Source organism: Carya illinoinensis, chromosome 5, assembly GCF_018687715.1.
Source record: "Carya illinoinensis cultivar Pawnee chromosome 5, C.illinoinensisPawnee_v1, whole genome shotgun sequence".
In the NCBI taxonomy this organism is placed as follows: Eukaryota; Viridiplantae; Streptophyta; class Magnoliopsida; order Fagales; family Juglandaceae; genus Carya; species Carya illinoinensis.
This window is the reverse complement of record NC_056756.1, coordinates 8,747,151-8,760,393: the sequence shown is the minus strand read 5'-3', so window position 1 is coordinate 8,760,393 and position 13,243 is coordinate 8,747,151. Positions and strand designations below refer to the sequence as shown.

At 38.1% G+C, this 13,243-nt stretch overlaps 1 protein-coding gene across 2 annotated transcripts; it reads right to left on the bottom strand.

Moving 5' to 3' along the window:
- Positions 1-9,009: 9,009 nt before the first annotated feature.
- LOC122311556 (probable amidase At4g34880) lies at positions 9,010-11,621 on the bottom strand. 2 transcript variants are annotated; one of them, XM_043126151.1, is made up of 5 exons: positions 10,999-11,621; positions 10,454-10,665; positions 10,013-10,249; positions 9,690-9,885; positions 9,010-9,481 (listed from the first exon to the last, which is right to left on the bottom strand). In XM_043126151.1, exons 1-5 carry the CDS (start codon positions 11,563-11,565, stop codon positions 9,134-9,136), a joined length of 1,560 nt encoding a protein of 519 aa, XP_042982085.1. In that variant the 5' UTR covers positions 11,566-11,621; the 3' UTR covers positions 9,010-9,133. The 2 variants fall into 2 exon arrangements, with proteins under 2 accessions (XP_042982085.1, XP_042982086.1); XM_043126152.1 differs by having other exon boundaries at positions 9,337-9,527.
- Positions 11,622-13,243: the final 1,622 nt, after the last annotated feature.

The following is a 13,243-nucleotide window of genomic DNA, read 5'->3' as shown; positions in this document are numbered from 1 at the left end:
ATAGCAACGGGCCCTCTTCCTTTCCTCTTTTATCATTCAACATATTCATACATTTGTGAACCTGGAATTTTAGATCTGTTTACTTAAAAAGGCCAAACTTAATAACTTTTTATTAAAGAAAAATATTATATTTATCTACTTTACAATAAAAATAATTTAAACTTGCGTTAGTTTTGAAGCTCATATGTTTTATTAAGATGGTTTGGATACTTCATCGACAAAAGTGATATAGGTACAAAAGATTTCATAAAATTAAGTTTGTAAAAACTAATGTAGATTTTTATGATATGTTAAATTTAATTTGTAATAAAAATAACTTTACAATTTGATGTATAATTTTAAGTTATGTTAATTTATAAATTTATTTTTTTTTTAAAAAATTATGAATAAAATATTTCTGCAATCTACCGGTTATAATTCTTTGAACTTTTATTAGTTACTTGCTGATTAGTTAGTTATTTTCTTTTTTCTATTGTCAGATTCTCTTTCAATTTCCTTTTTAATTATTTTTCATTGTGTCCCAAGAAATGGACTGAGACAGTAGATCGAATAGTGTAAATCTTATTTTTATTTTTTATTTTTTTTATTTTTAAACATTATTTTTTATCTATTTTTAAAAAATAAAAAAAATATTAATTTACTAATAATCACTTTCTTAATCATTAAGTAAAATTAAAAACATAAAATAAAAATACAATCAATCAAAATTATGGGTCTATTATTTCGGTTCAAGATTGTCTCAAAATTGTTGGTCAACAAAATTTCATTAGCCGACTAGTGAAAGGAATAAGTTATCTTACTCCTATCACCCATGACACTTGGACCAAATTTCATATAGAACTGTTATGGATAGTCTGCCAGCGTAACCGTCGTGCAATCGACTCCACATTATCCGATTTAATCATTAAAAAAAAAATAGAAAGCAAAATGAAATGAAATTGATAGATGCAGACAGAGCTTTGCCTGTGAGTTCTCTTCGTCTTTGTGGAAGGAACTTTTTTTCATTTTGTGCAACCGAGTGGTGGGTCTCTTCGATCTATTTACCGTGGTTTCTCTTTGTGGGTTGGAGGTTGTCGTTGTCTTTGTGGAGCTTGTCTATGTGTGTGATAGAGTTGCTCTTTGTGGGTTAGAGCTTCAGTGCGTCTTTGTGGAGTTTCTCCTCGTGCGTAACCAGAGTCTCTCCTTGCTTCTACATTACTCATCTGAATTGAGTTGAAATATAGAGCTCTTTCTGATTAAATCTGTGCAATATGTTAATGTTTCCTAAACATGAAAAGAGTCAGAATTCTGCCACTTTTCCTCTTCTTTTGCATAATTTCTTTAACCTCAAGTTTTACTGAGCAAAGAATTGAATTTTGGGCCAAGCTACAATTTCCTCATAAAATGAAAAATTTATCCGGAAAAAAGAGACCCACCATCAATCTTTTCCTTTTGAGAGTCGTTTTCCATAGATAAGTCTTTAATGAATTCTTTAAGGTAAAGTTTTGTTGTCTCGACTCAGAATTTGATTTGGCTTAAGTTAGCACATTGAATTCTTAAGTTTTGGTGTATGATTAACAGTGGATTGAGCATTAGTGATAGTGACTGTTGAGATTGACAGCGCCTGTTGAGATCTTGAATAAGCTCATAGAAATGGGAGATGGGGGAAAATGAAGAGAGGGAGAGAAGAAAAGTTTTAAGAGAATGAAGGGGAGAAGGAGATGGGGAAATTGAAGGGAGGGGGAGAAGGAAAGTCTCGGCTGGAGAATGACATAGGGAAAATGAAAATGAAAATGGTTCGTTTTGTCTCTTTGAATGAAATGGTTCGTTTTTATCTTTGTCCACATTGGCACTAACTACGTAGAGCTTTTGTTGGGGATCTCGGTCTAGTTCCCAAACATTAGGGTCCATAGGTCTCACATCGCCTTATGATGACTGTATGTTCCTCATCGTCTTGTCTAGTCTCGGCTAGAATATGGCAATGAAGGGTTCCTAGGTTGATGGAGATCTAGTATTTGAGTGATAGAAGTGATAATGATGATGTAGTAGTAGGATAATCTACGTGATGATTTGGTGCATTTGATGCAATGTGGAACGATTTGATGGTTGCCATTGATGTTGAAGCCACTTGGATGATGCTTAGGGTGGGTATGGTGAAGTGTAGTTAGGGTTTTGGGTGGTAGCTAAAGGGGATTACGAAATTGGGAAGTGATATATTAGGGTTGGAGTCTAGGATGGGTTGCTAGGGTTTGGAAGGTGTTTGAAAGAGTTTAGGATTGCTCTTTGACTTTAGGGATTGGCTAAGGTAAAATAAAGAATGTAGGATTGGGATATGGTAAGAGGATGAAGTTGGATGATGTTTGAATAAGTCTAGTGTTGTTCCTAGAGTGTAGGGATTTGGAGATGATAGGATTTGAATATGGCAAGTGGATGAGGATCTTTGGTAGGATTTGAAAAGATGAAGATGATTGAGAGAGAATTCCTAAGTTGTAGGAATCTATCAAGGAAAGATAGGATTTCGATTTTGACAAGTGGAGAGGAACTTGGTCAACTTGAGTAATTTTAGGAATTGAGTGAGTTTAGGGATTGGGTTTCCTAAAATGTTGAGATTGGAATTTGAGTTTGAATTTGGAAAAGTGGTTGGCCGAAGATGAAGATGAAAGAATATGATGAGATTTGGAAGATGAGATGAGGATTCCTAAAATGTAGGAATTACTTTGTGGGAATCTAGGTGGTTTTGGATAGGGTTTATGAGAACAGATGAAGGGTGACTATGGTTGCCAACTGTGATTATCCGTTTTTACATGTATTTTTACTGAAAGAGTATTTTTAATTTAATTAATATATATGTTCTTTATTTTAAATTATCGTATTTTAATTTTTTTTATTTTATTTGATGTGGTGTTTAATTTATTTTAGTCGTTTTATGTTTTTAAAATCATTTTCGGCGGATCTATTTTTGGATTCCGGAAGTGAGGATTAGATTTCATTTCTTTTCCCTCATCTTTTCTTTTCTTTTCTCTTTTTTCTTTTTCCCTTTTTTCTTTTTCTTTCTTCTTTCTTTCTTTTTCTTCTTCTTTTTCTCTTCTTCTCGTGCGCGCGCAGCAGCTCCCTTTCTCCCTCCCGTCGCCGTCAGCCTTCTTCACCTAGACCCGCCGCCGCTGGCCGACGTGGCCAACACCACCCCCACCGTTCGGTCCCCGTCCGGCCGGTGAACACCCCCACCAAAAATCACCTCCATCCGAGCCGCTGTTAGCCCCCTACAGCCCATTCTTTCTGCACGGTTTTGAGTCGTTTCCAGCGCCGTTGCTCCACCTCCGGCCACCACCTCTTCACAGCTTCTTCCCCTACCTCTTGCTGTCCTAACCCACCCAATTCCGGCCCCGATCCGTTGCCGGAGCAGCTCCCACGAGCTCAACTCTGTTCAACCCCTTTTAGCACTTCCACCGCTGTTTCCACTGCCACCCACAGTCAAAGCTCACTTCCTTTAGCTTCATAAACATTTCAAGGCCATTCCCTATTAATTTCGTGTCTTGGTTTGTCCCCATTCGAAAGTGGGTAATTTCCTACCCAAGGCCACAGTGTAAAATACACTATTACGTTGCTTTTTTTCCGCCATTTGCAACTCCGCGAGCTTTAAAAAAAATACCTTATAGCGCTGTAAGTATTTTTTCAAACTCTACTTTTAGATTTAAATATATTTTACTCTTACAATAATTATTTATCTGTTGGTTGGTTGATTCCGGACTGAGTCCGAGGAGTTCAGAGGTCGGATGGATGAGGACGGAGTTGCTTGATTTGGTTGTTTGTGATTGGTTGGTTAATTGTGCCTTGAGGTTGCATTTACATAGTGCATTCACGTGCATTTTATTTAATTGAGAAAAATCATATTTTGTTGGCGTAAATGGATTTTCGGGTGCGTGTGTATCACGACCCCAAGCCGGGATGAGGTATTATCTCAGTGGAGCTCCTCTGGTCACTCGGGAGTGAATAATACTGAGTGACATCTCCTGAGTTGTCGCTGGGCGACAGCCGGATCGCACGAGACGGTAACGCTGTCGTGTCAACTTTATGGTCCCTAGAGTGGCAGGGACTAGAGGATGGCCTGGTCCAGGGACGCGTTGGACGCGAGTACTGAACATCGCTCGTTTAGGTGTCACACGCGTAGACGTTACCTAAAGTGTGGCAAGGAGCCAGAGTGTGCGGATGATCCCTAGGGGAGATCATGGTGCATGCAATAAATGGATCGATTTTATGGTTTTGGTTACGGGCCATTTTCTGGAAAAATGACGAGATTTGTTTTGAGGCTATGTGATCCATTTTCTGGGAAAATGGTGGTTTTGATTTGGGCCATTATCTGGGATAATGGCGAGGACTGGTTTTAAAGGTTATGTTTTTGGGCCAAATGGGATTTTGGCATGTGTGGAAAAAATGTAGTTTTTTTATGGGACATGTGTATTTGCATTTTTTTATACATATTGTTTGAGTTTTAATATGTTTTTATCTAGTGGCATTTGGATCTTACTTACCTGCGGCACCATTTTTGGTACCGTAGATTTTGGTGCAGAGTTCGAGGAGGAGGAGGAGGCTGAGCCCGAGGAGGTGGCTCCGCCAGAGTTCTGAGTTGGAGTTATGCTTTGTAGTTGGTTTTGAAACATATTTGTGGTTTGTAATATTTTAATATGTATGTTTTGAACAGCTTTGTATTAAACTAAGAAAAATTCTGGTACTTAGTTATGAGACTTTTGCTATTCGCTGCGTGTTTCTTTTTACACATTTGTTGCTTATACACACACTTGGCACTCGTCGATAGAGTGGTGACCCGTGTTGTTATCATCCGGACGTCTCGATTTCCCTGTGTCCGTATGTGGAGATTTGGGGGCGTCACACCAATTAAGGCAAGAGATGTGTATGGAATGATAGAAGCTATGAGAATTTCGGCTAGGGTTAATTTGGATGGATGAAGGATTATTGGAAAACTAGATCTAGGCTATGGCATGTGAAAATTATAGATCTATGGATGTGGAAATGTGTTGGGCAGATTTATGATTGAGAGATGGAAATTTGGCTTTGGAAAAATGGAGGCTTAAGATATGTTTGATATGAGAGAAAATGTAAGAAAAAATATGAACAACTAGAAAATATAAGAACATAAAAGTATTTTTGAATTTTTGAATAGAGAATGGAAATATGAAAAAAATTGATAAGTGGATGATATGAAAATTGAATGGAAGATAAACAAGAACAAAGATAGATAATTAAATGAACAAAGGAAAATACTCATAAGATTGATAAATAATTCACCACCGATTCACGAATTACACGGTGATGAAAAAGATAAATGAATTACTACCTATTCACGAATTGCAATGTGATGATCCTCTCATTGGGATTCATGAATTGCACCCAAAAGAGCGCAAGTGCAAAAACAACGAAAGTGTTCACAAGAACACACCAAACCGTTCCACAAAGGAAAATATGCCAAATGATAAAAAATGCAAATGAAATGCCTAAGGGTCCTATTTATAAAACTCACAAAAACTTACAATTTAGAAACCTCCAAAAGATCCCTAGCAAAATAAATTAAATAAATAAAGAAAATAAATAAAATAAGTATAATGGATTAAGGTCCTATGGTGGCCATGGCATGCAAGGCCCATGGTGGGCTAGGGTGGTGCATGGCCCATGGCTGGGCTAGTCCTGGTCTGGTCCGATGGCTGACTGTATGGCATGGCATGGCGCCATGTGTTGGTCTAGTGGTGGGCACGACATGGCGATGTGCATGGCCTGCTAATGGTGGCCATGGCATGGTGCCAAGCCTAAACTTGATGGTAGGCACAGGGTGGTGCCATGTTGCTGTTGTGGGGCCCAGTCAGGTGGCTTGGGTATTGGTCTTGCATAGCCCTGGTTGGTGGCCTAGGTGATAAGCATGCATGATCCAAGCTGATGGTCTGGGCGCTGGGGCTGCAAGGCACAGGCTGAAACCATGCGCTGGATGGCATGCCTGGTAGACATACCACTGGCCTTGCTTGCAAGACAGGGGTTAGAGCTGTGCGCTGGATGGTGTAAGCATGCCATGGCTGTGGGAGTGTTGATGGGCTGCTGGGCATGCTGATGATGCTGATGGTGTTGATGGTGCTGGCCATGCTAATGGCCTATGGGAATGTCAGTGCATGTCAATAGTAGTGTCAATGGACTGTCAGGGCTGAGCCATAGCCTAATCAAATGGAAAGACATGAGCCATCTTCCAATTGACCCATGCCATTTCTGCAATCTTCTTAGGGTCTGCACTAGACTCTAAAGAAGTCCTTCAAAACTTGGCTTGACCCCATATGTGGCCCAATCTCAATTGTCCATGCATGTCTAGGACCTTGTCTTAGGGTGATTTTTGTTGGAGTCTCGACAGCTTCCCCCAAGGGACTGTAGCAAGAGTTTTCCAATTTCATAATACGTAGATGCGAGGATATAATTTTGTTTTAGAGGAAGAAGCACCTGCTCTTGTCCCAATTTTGCATATGTAGGGACATAAAATTAAAAAGGGCATTTCTTTAATAATGTGACTAATAACACTCTAAAAAAGGTTAAGCTTGTATTACCATGTAATGGAAATTAATATTAACAAAGTGGGAGGATACGTGTCAACCCCAACCAAGAATAATACAAAAAAATGAGACACGGCATTATGATAAGTCCAACTGTAAACTGTTACAAGTGCATGTAGAATAAATATCTTTTACTATATATAATAGGGATGTTATCTATTGCTGATCAACAATTATGGCTCGGAGTTATCTATTGCAGTTGAGATCCGACAATTATGGTGATAGGAGTTATCTATTGCGGTGTTATATAATATGCATGTCTCATACTTTCCTTTGCAATAGATAGTAAGGCACAAAAATTAAACCATGTCAATCAAAACTTAAAAAAAAAAAAAAATAATAAAATGGAGGACTAACCCAACTAAGAGTATTTACATTGATTTTATCAATGCCATCTTCAAAATTTGATGAAAAATACAAATTTTTATAAATCTAAAATCTTCATATCCATAATTTCACTTGGATTAGCTATTGGATTAATCAAAATAATAATATAATATTATTTTTTTAATAATAATATAATTTTTTTTTTCATATTTTGCAATTATATGGATATATATTTATATGGATATATATATTTTTGCCTTTTATTAACTTATATGAATATGCAGTAAATGCACTAAAGGAGTTAACTTATTAATATGCAGTAAATGCAGTAAAGCATTTGATGAATTAAAATGCAGTAAAACATTGAATTAAAATGCAGTAAAACAGTTGATGTATAATATGCAGTAAATGCAGTAAAACATTTGATGAATTAAAATGCAGTAAAGCAGTTGATAAATTAAAATATAGTAAAATATTCCGATGATGAGTATACAGTAACCCTTCATATTTGAAGGAAATGGGGCAAATACTGTAAGTCAAAACTTTTCATTATTTGATTTGACTAATCCAATGCAGCTCTTTCCCACCCATAATTATCATTTTATGTATTTAACTTGACTTTTGATGAAATTAATGCTAATACTATAAGAAGATACAAATAAATGCAATAGTAGAGAGTGACTTACCTGGAAGTTATCGAGTACCATCACTATAGCAATAGACTAGCCCAAACATTTTGAAATAAGATACTGAATCAGTAGGAGGCTATCGTGGCTATCTTCTACTGCTTATTAAATTGACAAAGAAGAAAGCCACATCTTCTACCCAACATAATTGTGGCGTCTATTGACCGCCGCAAAAAACTTACAATTTAAAATTATCCAAAAAAAAAAAAAAAAAATTGACGCCGCAAAGATACCAATGCGGAATCTTGTATTTATATACATCATATTAGCAGCATAGATATTTTGTACCATCCCGCCGACAGCACATAGAACACGCACTTTGAACACACCCTTTAATTTTTTAGTGCATTTTGTTGATCATGGATGTTGACCAGACAAGATATATACTTGCATCAGAGCCCCGCTACTATGCTACTAGGGGTGTACAAATAAGCCGGTCTTCCGACCCGGCCGATTTAGCCGACCCGAACCGACCAAAAATGCCCGAACCGTTTCTATGTTCTTCGGAAGCAGGGATGGCCGTACCCGTTTTCCATTTTATCGGGCATTACCCGTTACCCGTTCTAAGTGACTTCTCGAGTTTCTGGATAGAAGGGACTTCTTGACTTTGCTGTTTGGTCTCTTCCGGATACAAGGGACTCAGTCGACAGGGGCATGTACAGCACGCCTCTATCGTGCCGCATGAAGACGTAGTCGTGGCTGAGCGCGATCCGGCGACGGCAGGCGACTGGTCTGAAGGACTCAACCATGTGGTGGAGCCGCTTGCGGGCGCCGGAGGAGGATCTGGCGGCTTGGGCCCAGGATAGGTCGAACCCATCGGAGAAGAACTTGCCGTGGGTGGTGGTCGACTGAAGCGGCTTGGGATTTGACTTGGGAGAGAACCGAGATGAGGGAGTCGACTGAAGCAGTGCTCGCCGTCGTCGGTGAGTGTTAGGAAGAAGATTTCATGGGCCGATTTCATCTGCAAAGCTTCCGCCTATGAGGTATGACCATCTGCAAAGTTTTTTCCGGTTAATCGGCTAATTTTCGAAACTTTTCGGTTCGGTTAATCGGTTAATCTCACCGGCTCGGAAGGCATCTTATCGGAAGGCTGTGTTTTCGGGTCGGGTCGGAATAGTGACTTTTCGATTCGGGCCGGGTCGAATGAACAGGCCTATATGCTACCCACCGCTGGGCGTGCCGCCTAGACCAAAAATAGTTATTTATTTATATTTTTTAATTATATTTAAATATTTTTAAAAAATAAAAAAATACATCAATATATTAAAAATCACTTATTTAACCATTAAGTAAAAGATTGCGTATGTTATAAATAAGTCAGCAATGTTGCATTACGTCTATGTTTAAACGGGCTGTTTATTCATTTCGATCACTAGGAAACGAAAACATAACAATGGTAAAGATGACATCGAGTATTCATTTAAGTTTAATATCATTTTTTATTTTTATTCTTGCAAAATATCGATAACAACTTCATGATTTTGCTGATATTCATACAAAGGGTGAAGCATAGAATTAAATGCTAGCTGTTACATGGCCTTAAAGTTTAGGAGGCTTCCGGATCTTTGTCGCTTGTTCAAAGCCATATGCGATCTCAATCAGCTTTGGCTCCGAACCCTTTAGTCCTCCAAAAACAAGGCCAAAAGGATGGCCATCAGAGCGAAATCCTGCGGGGACAATTACTCCTGGGAAACCCCCAATTGCAAGGATGCGGGAAACGCTATTCGTAGGAGTCACTAAGGCATCTAGCTTATTCTTTATCATCAACTTCTCGAAACCTTCTCTATTCAGTCTTTCCATAAATGATAATGCTTCTTTCTCTGCTTTCCTAATCCCTTTCGTTGCTTCTGCGTTTATAAAAAATTCTTGCCCATATTCAAGCTTCTCCTGCATTAACGGCACTCAAGTAATAGCTGGTTGTCATATCATGAGCCTGAGATTTTAGTTTCGGTATTCATCGAGGAGATTGTAATCACTTGAGCTTAGAATAATACCTACTAATTCCATGATAATTTACTACTTGCCTATAGCTTTAACAAAAGAAAATGTGGATCATGATGCCTAGATTATGAGAACTAGAGGTCACTACACTCACCAATTTTGGGTTTTTCTTGTTGAAGGCAATTGCATCAGCCAAGGAACGCACTGGGGAAGCCACTAGCTCCTTTAGGTATTCATTCAAGGATATTCTGAACTCAGCCAACAATGCAATGGTTTCAGCGCTCCCGGAAATGTCATAGGCGGCAAGATCGGGTATTTCCAGATTGTCTAACAGCACTGCACCTCGCTTCCTATATTTGCATAAAATTATTTGTGTCTTTTAGCATACAAATGGTGTTGCCTGTCTCTATCTCAACTAATCTCTATGATCATTAAAATTGACACAAAGCAAACGGAACAGAAATCGTCCTTGGTTACCTCAAAGTGTTGATATGTTTTTCAACAATTGCTGTAGTATCATTGCCGATCCCAAGATAGAAGGGATTTCTCACTATCCCCAGTCTCTTTCCTCGGAGCCCGTCAGCCTTGAGAAATTGTGCATAGCCACCTTTCGGAATGTACCGTGATGTTTTAATTGTCACCTTGTCATTGTAGTCAATGCCTGCGATGATATCAAGAACATAAACAGCATCTGACACTGTCCTGCAAATGGGCCTGCATTATCAAACATAAAACCAGTCCTCGTTATGAGAAACATTGGAATATAAACGTAGAAGTGTGAAAGATTAAGCAAATGTAATCGTAAGAAGATTAGAGGATAGAGAATAATTAGACTATAAAATTTAGGCCTTAAAATTGTCGATTTTTTTTTTTTTTTGCCCCCTCAACCCCATATACACATGAATCATGATAACTTACCCCACGCTGTCCTGTCTTGGGGATATTGGTATGACTCCTGCTCTACTAGTGAGACCAACCGTCGGTTTGAAGCCCACCACCAAGTTATTGTTGGACGGACATAAAATAGAGCCATCAGTCTCGGTCCCTATCGACACTGCTACCATATTTGCTGCGACGGATATTGCTGATCCACTGCTTGATCCACAAGGGTCATCCCCTGTATAGGGATTCTGCAAGCCATCGCAAATCATGGATTTTGAGATGTCCCATTGACAATTCTTGTGCCAAACTTTATGTTGCAATTGAGATTGAGACGATCAATTAGGTTTGTACAAACTCAGTATTAATTACGGGAAAAAGAAAGAGAAAAATAGAAACTTGCTGCCCTCTATTGTGCTTTGATTTGTGGATGTGCTGTGATGAGAATAAAGTCCCTCTTGTTCAAGTTTCTCTTCTAAGTTTTCGTACAAGATCTTAGCCATGAATTGTCAAAGGAAAATCGTACATACTCGAATAGAAATCTATGTCAAAAAACATGACATATCTTTATATTCTAAACCAACCTTCCCTTGGCCACCTCTGCCGCTCCAACCACTGGGTGCATTATTCGATCTGAAATGAGACCACTCGCTCAAGCTGGCCTTCCCCAATATAATAGCCCCAGCTTTTCTCAACTTGGTCACCACGCCGGCGTCCCGTGGCACAACCGAGCCGAGCAATGCGTACGAGCCAGCCGTGGTGTTCATCTTATCCTTGGTTGCAATGTTGTCTTTGATCAGAATTGGAACACCGTGCAGCGGAGAGAGTGAAATGGGTGCTTTAGTATAGCGCTCGTGGTCAGCCTTATCAGCTTGGGACCGTGCGTCTGGGTTCACCTCTAAGACACCCTTAAGAACGGGGTTGATTCTGCTGATTTCTTTAAGGTAGAACTCAACGAGTCCCCTGGAGGTGAATTGGTTTCGCTTGAAACCGACCTGGATTTGCTGCACGGTGATTTCTCGGAATGACAAACCGTGGAAATTCGGGGTTTGGAGCCCGGTCCCGGATGCTAGTGTGGCTAGAAGAATCAGGAGTAGGGCTGAGAAGAGAGACAAACTTAGATAGCATAGGGGTGACTTGCCGGTACCCATGGAATTAGCTGGCTCACTGAATCAATCCCAGGTACGTACCCTCTTATTAATCAATCAAAAACTTTCAGTATATTCTTTGATAACTCTTTTTTTTTTTAAATATAAGATAATTATTTTAATCCAATAAAATATATAAAAATAATAATATATAACAGAATTCATTTTATACTATTACCACCAATAATGCATACAATACAACAAGCCATTTAAACTGTTTGATTCGGGCCACAAGTTTAGTTTTTAGTGCGTTTTATTGATTATGAATGTTGCCCCGACAGGGTAAATATTCGCATCATCAGCAGCCACCACCACTGCCGAAACCTTTTTACTAAAGTTTAGTTCGAAGTAGACCCAAACCTGGTCTTCCATCAGAAGCCCACCTCAAAGCACCACTCACGAACAATGGAAACAGCTAGACGAATCAGGAGTTAGCAAGGCACCTAGCTTATACTTTTCGTAACTACTCGAATCTCTCTTACTAATTTTGGATTTTAAGATGCCAGCTCACCATTCCATGGCCCCTCTTTGGATAGATTTTTATAATTTCAATGTAAATTAGACCTGGCATTGGTTCAACTTGGGTTCAGCTAGTTTGAAAGTCTCGAATCCACAACCTTTATCTTGACCTATAATTATCATTTCATTTGCAATTATAGAATTTAGGGTTCATTCCCATATCCATGAGACACGTGATCAGTGGATAAAACATGAAATTAGTAATATGGTCAAAGACAGGGTTGTACATCCAAAGATTTGATGGGAAAATAATATCCCAAACACAAGAACTTGACGGAGGGAGGGGAGCAGCAGGGCATGATTCATCACATCTATCAACATATATAAAATAATAGATTTATATGGCCCCCACAAAACAAGCGTCTATGATCTAGTAAGTGTGAATTATGTGTGACAGGTTGTACAGTGTATTAAAGTGTGTCAGGGAATCTTTGCTATGAAATAAAAAACAACGGGACCAGTTTTCATGTAATAATAGTACACAATAAACATTGTGACGATCCACTCATAGCAACTGGCCCTCTGCCTTTTCTCTTTATTATTCAATATATACATACATTTGTGAACTTGAAATTTTAGATTTGTTTATTTAAAAGGACAAACTTAATAACTTTTTACTAAAGAAAAATATAATATTTATATACTTTCTAATAAAAATAATTTTACGATCTAACGTACCATATCAAATATGTCAACTCATGAATACACTTTTATGAAATTTTCTTATAAAATCATTTCTCTTCACGAAATATAACTCTAACTTGCATTGGATTTGAAGCTCATGCGTTTTATTAAGATGGTTTGGATAGTTTATTCGACCTAAGTGATATAGGTATAAAAATTCCATACAATTAAGTTTGTAAGCTTTTTTTTTTTTTTTATGATATATTAGATCTAATTCATAATAAAAATAATTTTATAATTCGACGTATAATTTTAAATTATGTTAATTTATAAATTTATTTTTATAAAATAATTTTATGACTAAAATATTTTGCTATCTACTGGTTTGAATTCTTTGAACTTTTGTTAGTTACTTGCTTATTAGTTAGTTAGACGAGTCTCTCACCCTTTTTTTCTTTTTTTGTACTGTCAGATTCTCTTTTCATTTCCTTTTTGTTTTTTATTTTTTCACTACATTCCAAGAAAATTATCCTCCAAA

Bases quoted from the DNA above. Each gene is read 5' to 3' on its own strand.
- LOC122311556 (XM_043126151.1), bottom strand. From the start codon at position 11,565: ATGGGTACCGGCAAGTCACCCCTATGCTATCTAAGTTTGTCTCTCTTC. The intron at 10,666-10,998 runs GTTGGTTTAGAA...GATGGCTTGCAG, and splicing joins GCAGAGGTGGCCAAGGGAAG to AATCCCTATACAGGGGATGA. The intron at 9,482-9,689 runs GTGAGTGTAGTG...CCGTTAATGCAG, and splicing joins ACAAGAAAAACCCAAAATTG to GAGAAGCTTGAATATGGGCA.